The 19466-nt window shown below is 42.9% G+C and overlaps 1 protein-coding gene across 11 annotated transcripts in view; it reads left to right on the top strand.

Annotated features, from left to right (window-relative positions):
- FGFR2 (fibroblast growth factor receptor 2) overlaps positions 1–19466 on the top strand; it is a 79939-nt gene that overhangs the window by 57827 nt on the left and 2646 nt on the right. For all 11 annotated transcript variants that reach the window (XM_030950990.1, XM_030950995.1, XM_030950988.1 and 8 more), the window contains 8 exons: positions 5239–5390; positions 8039–8160; positions 8803–8913; positions 9654–9844; positions 12688–12810; positions 14079–14149; positions 15824–15961; positions 16754–16859. In XM_030950990.1, the coding sequence (XP_030806850.1) occupies positions 5239–5390; positions 8039–8160; positions 8803–8913; positions 9654–9844; positions 12688–12810; positions 14079–14149; positions 15824–15961; positions 16754–16859 (1014 nt within the window). The remainder of the gene's footprint in view (positions 1–5238; positions 5391–8038; positions 8161–8802; positions 8914–9653; positions 9845–12687; positions 12811–14078; positions 14150–15823; positions 15962–16753; positions 16860–19466) is intronic.

Here is a 19466-nt window from a genome sequence, read left to right as displayed (position 1 = left end):
TGAGATGCTCGTGGCAGGTAAGCTGTGAGAATGGGGCTGCATCCAGGGCTGGGTGATGGGATTTCTTGGAATTCCAGAGAAATGAGGCCACAGATTGGGAAATTCTTGATATTGTTTTCAAAGCTCTTCTGCTGCTGGGTCAGGGTCCCCGAGGATCTGGGCTGGAAAATAATCCTGGTTCACAGAGAGACGTTTGCACGGCTCTGATGCCATCTTGTCTGAGCAGGAGAAGAGTCTTGCTGAGTAACATATGGTTTGGTTTGGATCCTCCTGCTCTGTTTAGCCGGAGCTACCACAGGATTTTATCATTCCCCACATGCAGGCATTTTTTCCCTGCCAAAATTCAGTTCTTTTTGCATTCGTAGGAAGGGTCAGGATGAAGTCAGGAATTATCAGCTCCCATCCCCTACAATCCTCATCCTCACAATGTTCTGGTACTCAATTTTCGGGTTTTTCCAGGGAAATCCAGCAGGCAGCTCCTCTTTTCATCAAAGCAGTTCAAGTGTTACCCATGGTCTGTGTGGAGGTACCAGCTTGAGAGGAAGGGGATGAAGAATTTGTGGGATTGAGCCTCACAAGCTGATTTGCAGGACAGGCTTTAAGTGACAGGGCCACTGAACCAAAAGAGTACAGAGTAGCCGTCAATAGGATGTACATCTATTTTGTAGAACCTTTGTTTTAACAGATAAATTGCAATTGAAGCAGACAAAAAGACAATCCCATCTCTTGTGACTTGCTCAAAGTCAAGTACAAATGTTTGTCATCACTAAAGGTTTTTGTTAGGGCTGTCACAGTCAATCTGTCAAATTTGGACCCCCTCAACATGCACGTGTCTTAAACAGGAAGAAGTGATCTTTTTTAATGCTTTTTATTTAAAATACACTCCATTAATTTATGCCTATTGTTGTTGTGGAGTCTAATCCTTCATAGAGATAAAATGGGTGTATTTGTGATGAACAAAGACTGATCAGTTTAAAGCAAAGCTTGAGCTCACCCAGCAGAATAATTCAAAATGGTACTTCAATAATTCAAAATGATGATGGCAGCAGAAATGCAAAAAAAGAGAAAAGTGATCAGGAAAAAGGAAAGTAATACAGTATTTCATGTAATATTGAGCAGTAAAATCATAATTTTTTAGAGGAATAGACTATGAAGTGCAAAGACAAATACACGACTGTCAGTAAGATATTGTTGAATTGAAATTACCTTAAATATTTTTTTTCTTTTCTTTATGCTTGGATTATTTTATGGAAACCACTGTCTTGTCTAGTGATACTTACTGGATATTATTTTGTGTATAAGTGTTTCCAAACGAGTGCTTTTCACGGAGGGGTGGTGCATGTGTTTTAAATGTCAGCACTTAACATTAGGATTACTCAATTTTGTGTAGTGCATTTAACCTTGTATTTTCCTGCATCTGGTCACTCAGATGGGCTGCTCCTACCAGCAGCTAACAGCATTATTTACTAATTATAATATACAAATATGCATATGATTTCAAATTAACTTTTACTGCAGAGCCTTCAAAAAGGCTGACAGTTATAGGAAATCACTGCATGCCTGCTAAAATGTCCCAGCATGAGTGCCAGAACTGACAGATCTAGGCTCCAGGACATGGTATGAATTATCAGTGGAGGAAAACACCCTTCATAATCAATTACAGACAATTACACACTGCTCTGCAGCTGATTTTGCCACATGGCATTTAAAGATTCCAGCGAGGGTTTGTTTGTTTTAAATGCTCTGCTGCTTAGAAATGCTTGTAGAGCATTAACTGAGAGCTGATTAACCGCAGTGTGTTGGTCAGGGGAAGAAGATGTAGTGAAAATAGGGATATAATCATGCACTGATGGGTGAGGTTTGGGTGCTGTGGGCTTTTCTCCTCCTCCAGTGCAGATTTGGAGCTAAAGGTCTGTCTGAGGCTGGTGCTGTTCTCACTTCTGGCCTGCTAAAAGCACAAAGGAAGCACACAAGGAATATTTTCTGGTGGAGCTCTGCCTTCCTGTGGAGGTTAACATCTACCATAGTGGTTCTTGCAGTGCTCTGCCCAACTCAAGCTGACTTTCTCCTTTCTTTCTTTAATTAAGGAATTAAGTATCTCCCTAGAGCGGTGTCATCACCTAAAACAGGGTGTCAGCACACTGAGTGGGCCCCCACAATGTTCAATTCACCTGTGTCAGGTGAACCTGCATGGTGAGGGGTTGGAGAGCAGAGCTGCACGTGGCAAGCTGGAAAAAATAAAAAAAAGCATATAGAAAGCTGCCACTTAAATGTAGATTAAAGCTGACCATGTCTACTGACCTTGGAATAGGTAGGATTTTCCTCAGTCTTTTATAGTGTGCTCTAAGGCAGTGCAAAAAAAATGCTCAAGGGAGGAGATCAAAGGTTAATTCTTTCTTATTGCAGGAAAGGTGAGAGGCCATTTCAAACCAGAAAATCTCCCCCAACCGCAGGCCAGGCTGGGTTGGCTTCATCTTTTCTGGAGCAGATTTTTATAGCCCTTGAGCTGCTGTAACTCCTTGTACTGCTCCAGTTAATCAATCAGGAGAATATTCCCTGGGAGTGCAGTCCATTTGTCTTCTCCCAGACATGGAGCAATTCCTCTGGATTTCTCATCATTAATGCACTTTGGTTACCTCCAGTATCTCTGGCCCATCACACAGTTCTGCTGTGTGGAGTGGTGTTAAAAGGGAAACTGGCAGAGCCTTTAATCTGCTTTTTTCGATACCTTATTGCTATTTAAGCTCTGTGCTTAAAACGCATCACTGGAGTATTTCAGTTTATTGCAGGTTTATATTTATGGGCTTGAACCAGGCTAAGGCTGCTGAATGGTGGGTGTGAAAAAGTGAAACTCTGGAAGAGATCCAGACAGTGTCTAGTACAATGATAGTATTGTATAGTATGATGGAAAAAAAAAAACCCAAAACAACCCAAAACCGAAAAACAAAACCCCAGAACCCAGAATTCTGGACCATTTCTGATACCTAAGGTATCTAAATTTTGTAGCTTCACTTCTGTCCCTTGAAAACAATGGCTGTAATGGCAAAGACAGGTGCAGAAGAAAAGGGAATGTTAATTAATAAAGAATATGAGAATCAAGACTTGAATAAAGATCTTGGTAGAATGACTGGAGAATAGTCAGTAGATTTTGGAAATATGGAGGAAGTGGTCAGAGAGTATTGAGTGGTTTGTGGTGAGAGATGAAAAAATGGAAGCCAGAAATAGCAGAAAAATGGAATTCAGGAAAGTAGAGTTGGGGGCAGAGGAACTGCCACACTGGAGATTTGCACATTTTGCACATTTCTTGGTGCTGAGCTGGTTCATTTCATGAAGCATCATTTTCAAACTGCAGTGAAATAATGAAAATGACAAGGAAGGGGCAAAAAAAAAAAGCAGATCAGATTCCAGCCCTTCCAGCCCTGGTTCTCCTGCTGACTGGTCCAGCAGCAGCAGGTGAGTTCCCCTCTGCAGGCTGGGCATGGCAGCATCTCTCTCTCAGGACTCCATTCAGTATTCACTCACTGATTTATTTACAGCTCCATAGTTTTCCTTAATACTGCTTTTCTGTTTGTGTCCCAAGTGGTCGCTGGATTTATTTTCCTAGAGGAATGTGCCAGGTACTTGTATTTGCTGAAAGTAAATATTAACATGCATGATGGTGGGATGAATGGGGCAGAAGCAGTCCACTTTTCTTTTTTGAATTGTAGCCTTGTGTTTGTGCAATTTCACTCTCTTTCCGTGGCCACATCTTGTGTGCAGGAGCTGTTTCTGATATCAGGAAGGGTCTGTCAGCTGCAAATCTGGTTACCAAGATTAATATTTTGATAGCAACCCTTAACATTTTCTTCCTTATGAAGCTTCTTTCCACTCTTAACCTCTGGTTTTAGAAAGATGCCTTTTTAAATCTAATTTTGTGGAACAAAGCTGTAGCCCGGTGACATTTTACATAAGCAAACCTGGTGGCCAAGTTGAGCCTCATCCAGGTGATGAGGGTGTGAGTACTCTGGTGCTCCAGGCTTCCAGCTGGGTCCATGAGAAGAACCTCCTGCTGCCTGGTGTGAGGATGGGTGCCAGTGATGGCTTTGTGACTCCTTTATCCCAGCCTGGCTGTTGGATTTGTGCTTGGCCAAGACGTGATCGTGGCGTGGAGGGAGAAGGAGGATTCACTCTCAGGAGGGGAAGACTGGCAATAAAAGCATTTCTATTTTGTGTTAGTATTCACTTGAAGCTCTGAGGGCAGCAGATGTCAGGCTGCTGCTTGCAGGCTTGAGGAAAGAGCCTTACAGAAGGTTCACACCAAAACAAATTCCATGGATGGAGCAGCAGCCTCTTTTTTCAGAATATTTATCAATAAATATCTTTGGTACTCTAAGGAAGGTATGGGAGCTGATGAGAAATCATACTCCAGGGTTTCAAAACTGGATTATTTTTAGGACTTTTCCCCCACATTTCCTGTAGAGTCTTTAAGAATGTAGTTAATTGAAAGCTGAAGAGTTGTGATAGCTTTTTGATGCTTTCAGTATTGAGTACTTGGAAAATAGAAAGTAGTAGAATCATATAGGCTGGAAAAGACCTTTAAGATTGTTGAGTCCAAATGTAAGCCCTGCCAAGACCACCACTAAACCATGTCCCAAGTGCCAAATCTATGCATATTTCAAATCCCTCTGAGGTTGGTGACTCCACTACTGCCCCGGGCAGCCTGACAGTCCATCCATTGAAGGAGCTGTTTCTAGCACCCAATCCAAACCTCCCCTGGAGGCCATTTACTCTTGTGCTGTTGCTTTTCCTTGGGAGAAGAGATGGACCCCACCTGGGTGTGCTGATTTAGGAAAAGATGTGGTGACATGGACAACTAGGAGTGGGAAAAGAGAACTTATTGGTCACCTCTGCTCATGGTATAAGCTGCCCAATTGGATATCTGAGGGTAGTGATGTAAATACTGCCAGTTTCTTAAAAAAAACTTAGTATGATAAACAAAAATACCTTCTGAGGGAATAAATTTAAAACTTAGGTGTTTTTTGATTTATGGGACAGACTGACAGCATTGGCAGCCATTAAAGCCAGTATTGTGCTTACAGGGGAGGCAAAATGTGAGAACTAGAGTCAAGATTCAGCCACTTCCTAGCACCAGGGTTCTGAGCTGGCTCGGTATCAGGTGCTGGTGTTTTTCAGCTTTTGGGCCAAGATTACATCTCCATCTTTTTTTTCCCCTTGTTGCATCTTGCATTGCAACCGCAGGTGTCGGCCGACTCGAGCTCCTCCATGAACTCCAACACGCCCCTGGTGAGGATCACCACCCGCCTCTCCTCCACTGCTGATGCCCCCATGCTGGCAGGAGTCTCGGAGTATGAGCTGCCAGAAGACCCAAAGTGGGAGTTCCCAAGAGATAAGTACGTGGCTTGCTTCCCCTGGCACCACTTCTGTGTGCCTGAGTAACCCTAAACCCATGGCAGGGGGAAGCAGCTCTCCTCGTGAGTCCCAGGGTTTCTCTGGTTTAAAGAAAAATCTCAGTTACCTGAAGCTGCTCTGAAGATCAAGATTCAATTCAATTATCTGAGATCAGTTTGGTTAAATAGAAATGAAATTTCTTCTGCCTGCAGCCCCGATTATATTTTCAGATTTCTTGCCGGTTTTCAGATCCTCTGCTGAAATGAAGTGAGTTAGGAAAACTTGGTGTGATCTAGACTGGGAAAAATATCCACATGCAAGCACTGTTGAAAGGCAATGGTGATTTCCCCAAGCAATACCTCTGAACATTAAACCATGTTTCTTAGTCAGCTACTTAACTGGCTAATAGTTAAAAAAACCCAGCTAATATAATACGTATGAGAGAGAAAATCTAAATTATGCTGTTGGACAAACTTTTCTTTCTGTCATGTCTCTGGGTAGGATTTAGTGTTGATTTTGTATTGACATGTATTAATGGAGATGATTATTTTTAATGTAGGGGAACATTGTGCACGTTGAGTGCATGCATGTGCAATTTGTATGGTTTAGAAGTGTTGAGTTTCAAGCAGAGCATGCTGAATTTTGATATATTCAAATTCACATGGCTGCATAGTATTTTCCTCAAAGTCTGTCTGTAATATGCAAAATGAGCTTTTGGATAGTCTAATTAAAACTGTAACCATATTGCTTAATATAAAAAAAGACATGCAAAAGAGAGATAATGTTAACAAAGGTAGAGCCTTTATGAACATGATTATTTATCAGAATTAGTGCGAGTTTTAAGAAGTCTTTAGGGTGCTTTGAGAAAATAACACCTTTTATCATGGACAGTTCTCCTTGGAAGTTCAGGGTTGTAACTTTTGAATAGACAAACTGTAATTTTGAGCTTTCTGATAACTCTTCTGGAAATTATTTGATTGGTTTAGCTGAAAACAAGAGTAAAGGGCTGTAATTGCCACCTGCAGCATTCTGGTCAACAGTGGGGGCCTGTATATGTGCTCCTGTCAGCCCATGCCCTGAGGGGATCCACTAAATGCGGAAAATTTTAGAGTTGCTAAACATTTAAACCCAGTGCTCAGCACAAATGTAGGGGGAGCAGATTTGCAATGAAAGGAGGCTATTTAGAGGCAGTTTATTAGGCTGGGGGGCAGCAGGCACACAATGAGGGGTTTGTAACTTTGGTCCTAGCAGGGCAATAGCACATAAATTAACCAGTTTCCAATGCAAATGTTTGTTCTCTGCCAAGACCCTAAATTCAGTTTTTAGCTCTGGAGAAAAGGCAGGGTGACCTCAGCATAGCATATGCTGCCCTTCAGTCTTTGCACCTTTTTAAAACTTGCATTTGCTTTAGAAACCAGACCAAAACAGCTCGAGGAATTCTCACCAAGCCAGAGCCCACATGTGACAGAGTGAGCTGGCTGCTCTTGACAGGAGCCACCTCACTTCTGTCCCGTGCCCAAGCAGATAAGCAGGGTTTCAAATCACTTATCCCTCATCTAACTTTGCTGCTGATGGCTTGACAGCTTCTCCCTGTACTTCGTGGTGGAAGACAGGTGTCCATGCTTTTAAGAATGAGTGCCTACATCTGTGATATCTGTGAAATCCTCCTGTTGACCATGGAAAGTCAAGTCCTTAAGAATTTGTTTACAAAAATGCTTGAATCTGGCCCCTATGTTGGATAACATCAGCATCACACTCACTGAGCATCCTCCCTGATTCTTGCTGCTGGATGTCAAAAGGTATTCTCTGCAAGTAAAGGAGACAGGATCTAGCCCTTAAGCACTTAGGCTGGAATCAAAAAGATTTTGCCCAGAGGCTTTCAAGTTTCTTTTTTATTTCCTCTTTCGCCTCATGAAGCTGAGATCGATGTCTCTATGTCTGTCTGTTAGATCTAAGCAGGTTTTGCAACCAGGAATACGCTCCACAAAATGCATTCTGCAGAGCCCACTTAGTGACTGCTCCTTTTAGGAGGGTTTGATGTTGGTGCTGTGATTAGAACCGAGTTTGTTTTTCCCAGTCTCTGCCTCCCCTCTCTGAGCAGAGCCTGGGCTCTGCAGGCAGGAGGCACCTTCTGGTCCCCTCAGCCAAGAGTCTTGTGGCTGCAAAGAGCCTGCAGCCAAGAAAGAGCCACTGTGCAGGACTCTCTGTGGCTGAAACTTGGCTCTCACCCCCTTGCAGTCAGTGTGGACACAAAGTGACCAGCCCTGCCACAGCGACAGGAGACGCTGGCCTGCTGCTGGCTGCTCCCCAATTCCAGCCACGCTCTGATGCTCTTTCAAAGCTCTGCCCCTCCACACTGCGTCTCCCCACAAGACATCAGGCTTGAGGAGAGCTCAAAAGCTGGATTTAGTGGCTGCTGTGCCTTTCTGAGATGCTCACTCCACCACCCCTAAGAAAACACACCCCGGCGCGCACGGAAACCGACGCGCACCCGGGCCCTTATTGCTTCCATATGATAAACCCCTCCCTCACGCTGCAGCAAGCTGTTGAAAGGTTTTTAGTTGAAAGGTTTTTATATTTAGCCCTGGAATTTCGCTGGCTGCACCCCTGCAGCAGATGCTGTGTGTTAATCTGCTGTTTGCACCTCCAGACTGACGCTGGGCAAACCCTTGGGAGAAGGCTGCTTTGGGCAAGTGGTCATGGCCGAGGCGGTGGGGATTGACAAAGACAGGCCAAAAGAAGCAGTGACCGTGGCAGTGAAGATGTTGAAAGGTAAGAAAATTGCATGATTAGGGATCAGAACGGGCAGTGTGGTGGCTCTCAGCCAGAGAATTTTCTTTTGTGGCATCTGAACTCTGTCATCATTGCGGGGTGGGTCAAAGAGCACATAGCTGACCTCAGCCTTCAGCAGTCTGGGGTGTAAATCTGCACCCTTGACAGCCTGTTTATCTTGAGCAGTGACTATTTGGGAGCCAGGAGATGTATTAGCATCGTGTGGGTCTCTCTGCTTTCAGTTTATTAGTTTATCTTTGTGTAGATCTGAGCCCATTCAGTCCAGGTGCTTGGTACCAATTTATTTTGAATTTAATTGTAAGGTTAGTTTGCAGGAAAGGCAGGGTTATTGGAGGTTTGATAGCTAAGGACAGCTTTTTTATGTCTGGTCTTGCTGTGCTTTTTTATCTCTGAGCTTGCTGTGCTGCTACTTTACATAATAACACTGAAGAGTTGGTCAGTCCTCCAAAGAGGCTGAGACTATTTTTTGACAGGCCATAATATACGATGTGCAGTGTAAACTGGAAAGCAAATCCCATCTTTTGCATTTTGAGTCACACATATTTTACACCAGCTGATGAGCCTTACTGAAGCTGGGGCTGGCACACTAAAATTTATGAACTGAACCTGTGTCTTCTACAGATGATGCCACAGAAAAAGACCTGTCTGACCTGGTGTCAGAGATGGAGATGATGAAGATGATTGGGAAGCATAAAAATATCATCAATCTTCTTGGAGCCTGTACCCAGGATGGTGAGTAGAGAAAAGAAAAAGTAAACCAGGACTTTCCAACAGGTCTGTGAAAGTCTCATTAATCATAATTTTTCAAGAGGTTTTAAGGAAGCAGTCATGCCGTGATAGGATTTTTAGGTATTTCTTTAGCTTAACAGCAATATTTTAACTTCTGTTTCTCATTATAGTTGCAGCCTTAATATGAGAAAGGATCCTGTATCATATGCAAACTCTCTAATCCCTTGCTGTAAGGAACAAATGACCTTTTGCAGGGCCTTTACCCGAGTCTGCTGTTCTGAATTGTCAGCTCTGCTTTAGGAGAACTTGCACCCCACATATTTGAAATGAGTACTTTCATTCCTGAAAAAACTAATTACATAAAGTGATGCAGAATGGCATAACACTCTGGAAATTAAAAAAAAAATTAAGAAGTGCCTTTCCTTTGGAGATCTCAGACTATTTTTTAATTGAAAATATTTGTTTTTCAGTACATGGCATGGTCTGAAAGGAACAGGCACTGGGGCAGGGTTTAGGGACTTTAAAGAACTAGTTTTGGCTCTGTCGCTCCTGCTGTGGAGCTTTGAGAAATCACTTCCCCATATCCAAACCTTTTACTTTTTATTTTTTAAAGCGGTGCTTGCCATTTTCACATTTCATCGATTAATTTAATTAATTACAGCACACTAAAAGCTTTTTTTACAAAAAAGACACTTTACCCTGGTACCTGACCCTGCTTTTGCCATGGCTCTTTTCATGCCCAGGTCCTTTGTATGTGATAGTGGAATATGCTTCCAAGGGGAACCTGCGGGAGTACCTGCGCACGCGCCGCCCGCCCGGCATGGAGTACTCCTTCGACATCAACAGGGTGCCCGAGGAGCAGATGACATTCAAGGACCTGGTGTCCTGCACCTACCAGCTGGCACGAGGCATGGAGTACCTGGCTTCCCAAAAAGTAGGTGGAAATCTGCAAATACAGGGCTTTCTTTCTCAGTTTGATTTTGCGCTCGTCTCGTTCGCGTTCAGGAGTTTGCTGGGAGGAGGAGCCTCCCAACCTCCGGGAGGTTGTGTAATCCAGAGCCCTGCAGATCAGTGGGAAAATTCATGCACTTAAAAAGGTTTTTCATCTTTGTTTAGCAGTATTGCTGAAATGAGACCCGGAGTGGATCATTTTAAGTAAATTCTGCAGTTTGAATGCAGGAGCACAGGTGGTCACTTGATTACACAATTCACATCACTCCTCCCATGAGGCAGCAGGCTCTGTTTGCCTCCTATTTCCAGTCAAACCAACCAAATCCTTTCACATCGTGGTGTAAAACAAATTATTTCAGTGGCTGAAAGGGCTTACAGAATAACAACAGGCAGGGTTGAGAAGACCCATGTCAGCAGGGCAAAAAGAGTGGGCAGAAGAGGCAAAAATAAGTGGAGGGTATTAGTCACTTGAATTATACACTTTACTGTAAACTGGTGTTTCAGGAAAGTGAGCTGGTTGAAAGAATTTATTTATCCTGTCATGTCCCCAGACACTTAATTGTAAAGCCTGTCTTCAAACATTTCTTCTTAACCAGCATTTTGATTAAATCATGGTTATAAAACCTTAAATGGCCCGGTATAACTAACTCTGTAAACATACTGTGGCTTAGTGGATGAGCCATCCTGGGTACCCTGGGTGATGTTTGGACCCCAAGGCTAAACCAGACCAGCAGACAGCAGTGATAAGTACTTCCTGCAGGGTGTGGAGTGGTTAGTGGGATTTATACAGATTTCCAGTCATGTCCACTCCCAAGTATGGAGCTGTTTTTAACCCAAGACCAGGGCTGAGTGTAACCCTCCATTCCTGTTGTGTGGAGTCATGATTTTGTTATTGTTTTTTCTGCACTTGTGGAGGTTGGGGAAGAGAGGGAATCCAGGTTTAATTTTGCTTTTATTCTTTTTGTTTTGAAACAGTAAATCTTAGCTCAGCAGGGTGACGTGCATGACAGCAAGGCACAACTCTTCTAATGCAGTAAAGCAGGGGTATTGATTAGGTGACACACCTCAGGATATCTCTCTCTGAAATTATTGCAACTCCTGCCTGGCAGTGAGCCAGGTCTCAAGAAAACAGAGCTGATGTGAAAGGAAAACATAAATCTTTTCATCAGCCATCTTGAGAGCAAGTGTCCTCCTGAGGAGCTCTGAAGTGCTGCTGTAGGACACTCCCAAGAGCCACTGCAGCCTTTTCTGTTTGCAAAAGCTCTTGGTTGGTGCTGTGCTGAGCTGGCCAGATTGAGAGGCATTGCCCAAGGCAGAGGGAGAGCAGGGGCAGCCCAGAGCAGAGCTGTGCATTCCTGTGCTCCAGATATCCCACCACTTCTGTTTGTATTTCACCCGTTCCTCTGCCCTTAGGGATCCATTTACTGAGCTGGAATAATAAGAGAGCTGCTCTTCTCATGCTATTGCCATCATGCATGAGCTGTGAGAAGGGAGTGTTCTTGTTATTTCAGCCCAATAAAGGGGCTCGCTGAGACTTCAATAAAGAAAATGGTGAAGGTGATGTTTGTTCACCTACCCTTTGCCTCACAAGAAGTTTTTGCCTTACAGGCAGTTGTACTTAGAACCAGTATCCCATTTCCAAGGTTGGATGGATGATAAAAGTAGGAAGCTTGGCCCATGTTGTTTCTGCCACCCCAGCATTGCTGGTGCTGAGTTAGAGGACTGATGGGATGCAGAAATCGTGCACTGTTGGCTGGTCCTGTGCTCCTGAAGGCATTGCTGGAGCAGGTTTTTCCTGGCAGTTCCCCATGGCTAACCCAGTGAGGAGCAGAGGCTTCATTTTACCCATGTGGGATAATAGATCTCAGCAGTTTGCTGGGGCAAGAAAAGAGCGAGAAAAAATACTGTTGTATAGCTTTTTGTAGTGTGTCTATGCACATATTGAAATAAAACATACAATGTCAAGAGTTATCCAAAACTGAGGAGGGAAAAAATATATTAAAGTTGAAAATAAATAAAATATCCTGCTGGGATTCAAAGTGAGGTGTTTCTTACCATGCCCTCACTGCCACCTTGTATCAACCCTAATAGAGCTGCTTGAACACAGGAATAACACCCAGAGCAGTCACAGAGTCCCCTCAGTGTCAGGATAATGCTGACATGAAGGAAACATCTCCCAGGAGGTAATAGGTTTAGTTTCCGTATCAAAACTGTCTTAAAAACAAACAGTCAAACCCTGATTGTTTTGTTGTTTTTTTTTTTTTTAATTTTCATAATTGCATTTTTATAATCTTGTGGTCTAAATAATTATACACACCCTAGACATCCTGCTCACAATTATATTAATATCTTTACTATTAAAAACAGTTGCACTGGTTCAGACTGGATGCCAGCTTTTATCTCTGGTGAGACAATATAATTTAAGAGAAGCCACACAATAAAAATGTTCATTTGCAGTATTTCTGATGAAACTGCTATACCTGGACCTGGGCACATGTAAAGGAGAATACATCACAAAATGCTTGGCACAACCTGGGTCACCACCCAGCTTTCAGCCTTAGCAAAAATAAAAAATTTAAGCAGACCAGGAGACTTTCTAAGACACTTCTTAGGACCATTTTTCAGCTTGGAAGCAAAGCAGCAGCTGAGAGGATGGATTGCAATAATTAAGAAAATCATATTTCACAGGCTTGTAGTGAATGTGTGGCTTTCCCACCTGGTCATTTAGGTTAAAATCTATAAAGGACATTTAGTGGTGTTGAGGCTCTTCCACTTTTGCTGCAGTTTATTTCAGTGGGCTGTTTTTTTCTTCTTTTTTGTTTCCAGTGCATCCATCGAGACTTGGCCGCAAGAAATGTTTTGGTAACGGAAAACAATGTCATGAAAATAGCAGACTTTGGTTTAGCCAGAGACATCAACAATATAGATTATTATAAAAAGACTACTAATGTAAGTGGATGGTTTTCTAATCTCTGGAAACAAGTGTTTCTTTCAGTGATTCATTTCAGAGCTATGGTTGTAAAGTTAATGGGCTTCTTGTACAGCAGACTCACTTTTCATCCCAGACAAAAAAGCAGGGATCAAGGACATGAGCATTTCTGTCTCCTCTTACAGGGATAGTTGGTTAAAAAGATAAGCAAAGAGGCTGCATATTGGAGGATTAGAAATGCTGAAATACAATAACTTTTTATTGTGTCCCCGACTCCAGTCAGTTGTAATAATTGGAAATATTCCTGCTGATCCCAGCTGGTTTAGCACCCAGCCTAGGATCTTGCAATACAAACAATGCCAGCAACAACCACAATAAAAATCCTCTTTACTTGTGGTGATGTCACATTCAGCCTTCAGCCTGTGCTTGTACTTAGCTTGTTACAGGTTGTGATGGTGATCTCAAAGTGGAGCTAGAGATAGAGAAAGTTTATTTTACTCCCCATACTGTCACTGTTTTGCTGCTTAGCCTGCACCAAATCAGAAATATAAAACATTTGAGTTGTAGCATTGATACCTGGTTTGAACTCCTGACACCTCCTCAGGAGATCTCTTAAGGTCCTGCTGAGCTGCGCTTGGGTTTTGATGGGAACTCTCCAGAACTCGTTGGGTTCTACAGATTTTATTTGTATAAATATGGCTTCTTATTAACAATCATGTTAAGTGGCTTATTTATGAAAATCACTAAGTGATTAGTGGCATTTTAATGGTAACTTCTGCCTACTTCCAGAAGCCAGAACCACCATGTACAGCAGTGTTGGAGGGGATTGAACCTTCTTCATTTCAGACCCAGTGCAATTCTCAGCTCTGTGTGTGCAAAGCAACAGGCAGCTCTGACTGTGAGCTTTGGGACAGGAAAACAAAATTCTTGGGTTTAGTAATCAATTTATTTTTGCAGGCTGGCTTGTTTTTCATAAGTTTATTAATTGTGGGGTTTTTTATCTTTAAAGAGCCATAGCAGAATGATACTTTTGATTTTGATCTTCTTATCCTACCATTCTCCTAGCAAGCAGTCTGGGAAATTTTTGGGAACTCTTAATTGCTTTTCATTTTATAGTCAATGCCTGTATCCATGTTTATAACACTCTCTGTACTTTAGCCCATCATTCTGTTCTCTCACTGAAAATGTTCAAGGTAAATTATGTGCTGTTGCTTTAGCAGACAGCTCTTAGAGAAATCATCCTGCAAATTGCTGCCATTTTAATTCCTCTTCCTCTCCCAACTCACAGGGACGGCTTCCAGTAAAGTGGATGGCTCCAGAAGCTCTGTTTGACAGAGTTTACACACATCAAAGTGATGTGTAAGTGGCCTGATTTCGATGGGGTTTTGGGGATGGGAAAGGGAGGGCTTGTTTTGCTTTGTGTTTGTTAAAATTTGGGGTATTTCATATATGTTTTGCTGTTTTCCTTTACCTTTAAGAGTTTTCATTCTGTTTCACATATTAATAGATGGAACAGGACTTGCCCTTAGAAAGTGAGGATTTTATGGTAGACTGCTAACCAGTGCTCTGTTACTAATCTGCCCAGCTTCAAAGCACATGAAAGGTGGAAAATGCTAACCTCCTTCTGTCACTGCGGAAGTTTCCCCCCTTGAACTTATTTACGGATGTGCAGCTACAAAGAGTCTATCTAATTTGCTTGCCTTTTGACATGCTCTGGACTTCCTTCAGGTTTAAAAAAAATAAAAGGAGAGAGAGAAAAGAACGACAAAAAAAAGAAAAGTTCCTCAAGACTTCTTATAAAAATCGGTGCTGAGATTCAGTGCAATAAAACGTAGGCTGGGTACGCTGGAAAAGTTTTCTCTGATTTTCAGAAGTGGAGTTGCTTCCCAGCAGTACTTCACATGTAATAGGAAATCATTGGACTCTGACACTTCAAAACTCTTTTTAATGTGTGCACAGAGCCACTGGCTGATGCAACTGCTCAGGGTTTATTCTGCTTCCTATTACAGTTCTGTGTGCTTGAAGTAGACATTTATTTCTTATGCAATACAGATGAAGATTCTGTTTTTTATTTCTCCAAGAAAAGCTATTAACTGTAAAGGGCTGGATGCTTCCCAGCAGAGGAGCAAAAGGTTATGCAAGTCAGTGCAGGGTTAAAAAGGAAAAAGGCAGGATGGAGAAAATAAGTATCTCCTCTTCCTTTAACCTGGGTGCAGTTTCCAAGCTGCTCTCTCCTTAAGAAAATCATTTGCTGAGGCGTTTCCTGCAATCTCTACATCATTTACAAAGGAAACTATATACACAGGTTAAGGGTGAATCAAACTGGTGTTTTAAAATAACATCTTGGCAAAATATTTAAGTGAACGTGAAGTAAACCGCTTCACTGGCTCAGATCTGAGAGTCAGCCTGAGCTCCTCAGCAGCCAGGGAACACGAGGATTTCAGTGCTGGGGCTTGGAGACTCTTGGACCCATGGTGGCTTTGAAGATGGCTAAAGATAATATTATTGTAAGTTTGTGAAAACAGTTTACTAAAATATGGCGCTGCAGAGGAGCTGGGGGGCCAGTGCAGGCTCTGTGCTGGTGCTCACCTGGCACAGCTGCCTGCCACAGAGCCCCAGCTTGCCAGCCAGGCAGGACGAGGCAGGAAAACTGGCTGAAAAATTATCCCCCTTCATTTCCTAGCAGAAGTTAGCAACAAAAGAGAAAAAAAAAAAAAAAGAAAGGCAGGGTGACGCAAAATATTTTTGTTTTGAACAGTCTGCTTTTTCCAAAATATCCTGCCACATAATTGCACCCCAGCTGGGCTGAAGATGCAGTGCTGGGCAGTACAGAGCACACCAGACAGAGGAAAAGAGGGTATTTGGGAACATGCTGGGGTCAGTCCCTGTCCTAATTGCTGTCCTTCCATCTGGTGCACTTCCCAGATCCCTGTCCTGCTCTGGGCAGGCAGACCTGGTTTAAACACCTCTAGGAGGGATGGATTCCCTGTTTCCAGGCAGGTTTACTAATGCAGTTTTCTCTTTGATTTGCAGTTGGTCATTTGGTGTGTTAATGTGGGAGATCTTCACCTTAGGAGGGTCACCCTACCCAGGAATCCCAGTGGAGGAACTTTTTAAGCTGCTTAAAGAAGGGCACCGGATGGATAAACCTGCCAACTGCACCAACGAGCTGTAAGGAGCCTGGTTTGCTGTGCCAGGGGTGAAGGGCACAGCTGTGCTGAGTTCATGTGTTCAGGGCTACCCCCAGAAGAATCAAACACTTTCAGAACTCTAAAATTCAGGATATTTGTGAGGGTATAGATGTGTAAGGAAAAGGTATGGGAAGGATTTCAGGAAATGTTTGGCAGAGCATGCTTCTTTGCACACCCTGCTGTGATCCTATTGCAGAAAGAAGAAATCATCTGCAAGCCAGGCTCTGTCAGTTTTTTTATACCCAAATTTATTTGATTTTAATGTTACTAACATGGAAATTCATAAATGTTGCACATACCACTAATCAAAGGTGAGGTACACCAGGCTGCTTTTATACATAACAAAATACATCTGAGAACTCCTGTGTTAACACAGCATTATCTCCTGGTGGTGTGGGGAGTGTGATTTCAGATCTTCCAATACAGACCTTAACTATATTTAAATTTTTTTTGCATTTTAATTTCTTCACAAAGATTGCAATCCCTGACACGTAAAAAATATTGTCATTTAATACCTTTGAAGTTGCTGGGCCACAGAATTGGGCCCACAAAAAGGTAATTTAGACACTGAGCAAGGGAGAGACAGGAGTAGGAAAACCCTCTGAGAAAGGGAGTGTTGGTCAGGATTTCAGTGGGGTTTTCAGTGTTCCATGAGCAGAGCTGTGTGTGCTCACTGCTTTCCTTGGGAAGGGCAGCCCTGACTGTGCACGGAAAGGTTTGTGAGGAGGATGTGTGATTTTAATTAAGCCAAGCAAATGTGTGTTTCTTCCAGCTATATGATGATGAGAGATTGCTGGCATGCTGTGCCTTCTCACAGACCCACTTTCAAACAGTTGGTGGAGGACTTGGATCGGATTCTCACTCTCACAACTAATGAGGTAGGTAAATTGTCTCCCCCCCCACAAGCTGCTGATCAGGAAAAATGGTTCAGGGGACAGATGGAATTTATTCAATTATGAAATCCTGCTCAAGTTCACTCCTTATTCTGTTTGTCATTGTCCTCTGAGGTTACACGCAGCTAAGCTGTGTATCCTATGAAATTCTGGCTCTCCTGCCATTATGCCTGGAATTATGTAACTAAAAAGAAACACATCTTTGAGGAGTTTTTGTTTGTTTCTCGCTGCATCTCTGGATGTTTTTGGTGTCGAGGGGCAGCACGTGGCGGGTTGAGGGGCAGTGTTTGTGTTTCAGCAGGAATTGCACGTGAGGGAAGGGGTGTGGAGTTCCTGGTGGTTCTCATTTGCTGGCTCAGTTTGATTCCCAGCCATGCTATGTAGGTCAGGAGAGGAGAAACTGTCAATGGCAGATTTCAGATGATGTGTCTGAGAGTGAATTAGGTTCACTGCAATAGCTCTCTGTGGAGGGAATGAGGACCCACGGGGGATGTGCAAACAGCCATCCAATTATCCAAAGGTCCTGCCTAGCACTGCTTCAGGTTGGGCTATGTGAATGCAGGAAGGCTTTATTTGAAGAGCTTTCTTTCAGAGGTCTGAGATATTATTAGTTTTAGCAAGGAACACACTGATTAGGGTATTCACACAGGAATCAGTGCTCTTATCACTGAACCACGTGCACCTTTGAGGAAAGTCACAAGTGATGGAAATGTTGATTCTTTTGGTGGAGATTTCTTTTGAGAGACAACACTTGGTGTCCCAGAAATATTCTACAAACTCCTATTATTTCTGAGAAATGAAATGTTTAATGGGAGCAAAAAAAGAACAAAGCAGTTACACAGGAAAGTTGCAACAGCTGGATTTGACCATTTCAAAACAAGATTTTGGTATTCGTTATTGCTTCTTTGTCAAAAAAAAAAAGATTTGAATCACTCTATGTGGCTCTTCAACATTATGTTCTAATTTTTTTGAATTGTTAGAGAAATAAAAAATGGATTGTGGAGCAGCTTTGGGAAAGCCTTTTCACAATGGAGATGACAGGAGAACCTGAGTAAAGAGGTGGCGTTTTTTATGATCATCATTTGCCCAGTAGAGCTGGTTGAAAAAGATTCTTTGGCTTCAGTAGCAGCGGTAAATTTATCTGGGTTCTGTTTTTAAGGCTTTCTCTAAAAAGTGGCACCTTCAGGGTGAGATATGAAGGAATATGCTCTCTCCCTGGAGCCATGGATGTAGCCTTGTGTCCTGTTACCATTTTCACCTCATCCAGCACTCCCTGCATCTTTTCCTGCCTACTTCATACATGATTTCACAAGACCAGTTGGAGGTGGGCTGGCTGCCACTGCAGAGTGCTGAGTGGCTTGGACTGGATACGTGTTTGCAAATTCAAGAGGGAGGTTCTGGGCTGCAATTCCAAGCCTGGGAAAGGATATTGCCTTCTTTCTTGCGTGTGTTTAACCGTCGAGCCTTCCCAACCCCGTACTGCTCATAGACCTGGAATGATCTCAAAGTTAACCTGAAAAGGCCTTTAGGGTTATGTAAATTACTTTAGACTAGAATCATAGGAAAAAACGTCTGGAAAAAGCTTAGGAACACATCCAGTCCATCTGATGGGCCTATGGCAGGGCCCACTATACGTTTGTCATTCCTGACAGATGTTTATGTAACTTGTCCTCACACATCTCCACTGCTGTATTTCGGCATCGCCTCTGGACAGCCTGTTGCTTTGTTTTCCTAATCTCTAATCTTTCAACATCAGATATTGCTTTTGTCCTATTTACCCTGGACATCGAAAGCAAATCATTCCACTTGTCTTTGCAGTGCGTTTCATGTTCCCGAGCGCTTGTCGTCATCTCGGTGTCTCCTGAGAGCTCCAACGTGTCCCATTTTCCTCCACAGCTTTGGAGATCTCTGATTCTGTGTAAACTGTGTGGTTTTCCTGAAGTGCAGGTCCTCACTTCTGCTTGTCCTCTCCCTTTCCCCCCAGAATAACCCTGGCTCAGTCTGGTTTACCCAACAACTTGTTTTGCTGGGGCAGCCAATAATTTCTTCTGCTTTTGTGCAAGTAATGATTTCTGCTTAGATAGTCACACCTCGCTCTTTTCCATGTTGAATCATCGCTTGTTGGGTTTTTATGTGTTTTCTTGCTGGGTTATTTTCCCCAAAAGACTCTCATTCCCATGTTTCTGTGGTCCACATGAGCAGAAGTCCCCAGGAGTCAGCCTCATGGCTGTGGTGCTTTGTTCTTGTGCCCCTTGGTGTGACTCTGGCTATTGACACTGGATAAGGACCCTATCCTCAATACTGAATTCATATCTGAGTTACATCAAGTCTTCTGATATGATGAGCCGTGTCTGATAGCCCCGGGAAAGTCCTGGTTCTTCAAAGACTGGGATCCTTTCTTCTTCTGTCTATTTAGAAAATGTCTGATTATTTCTGCTCACATAGGGCTGATTTTCTAATCCACAAATATGTAAAAGGATTCCCCTTGTGGATTTTTCAAGAGCCTGGGCAGCCACATAGCCAGTAATCAATAGATCCAAACTCCCTCCTTTTGGTCTCTATTAAATTTTCCAGCATTTTAAAACATACCAC

Source organism: Camarhynchus parvulus, chromosome 6 (genome assembly GCF_901933205.1).
Source record: "Camarhynchus parvulus chromosome 6, STF_HiC, whole genome shotgun sequence".
Lineage (NCBI taxonomy): Eukaryota > Metazoa > Chordata > Aves > Passeriformes > Thraupidae > Camarhynchus > Camarhynchus parvulus.
The sequence above is the reverse complement of the archived record's forward strand: the minus strand, read 5'-3'. Positions and strand labels throughout refer to the sequence as shown.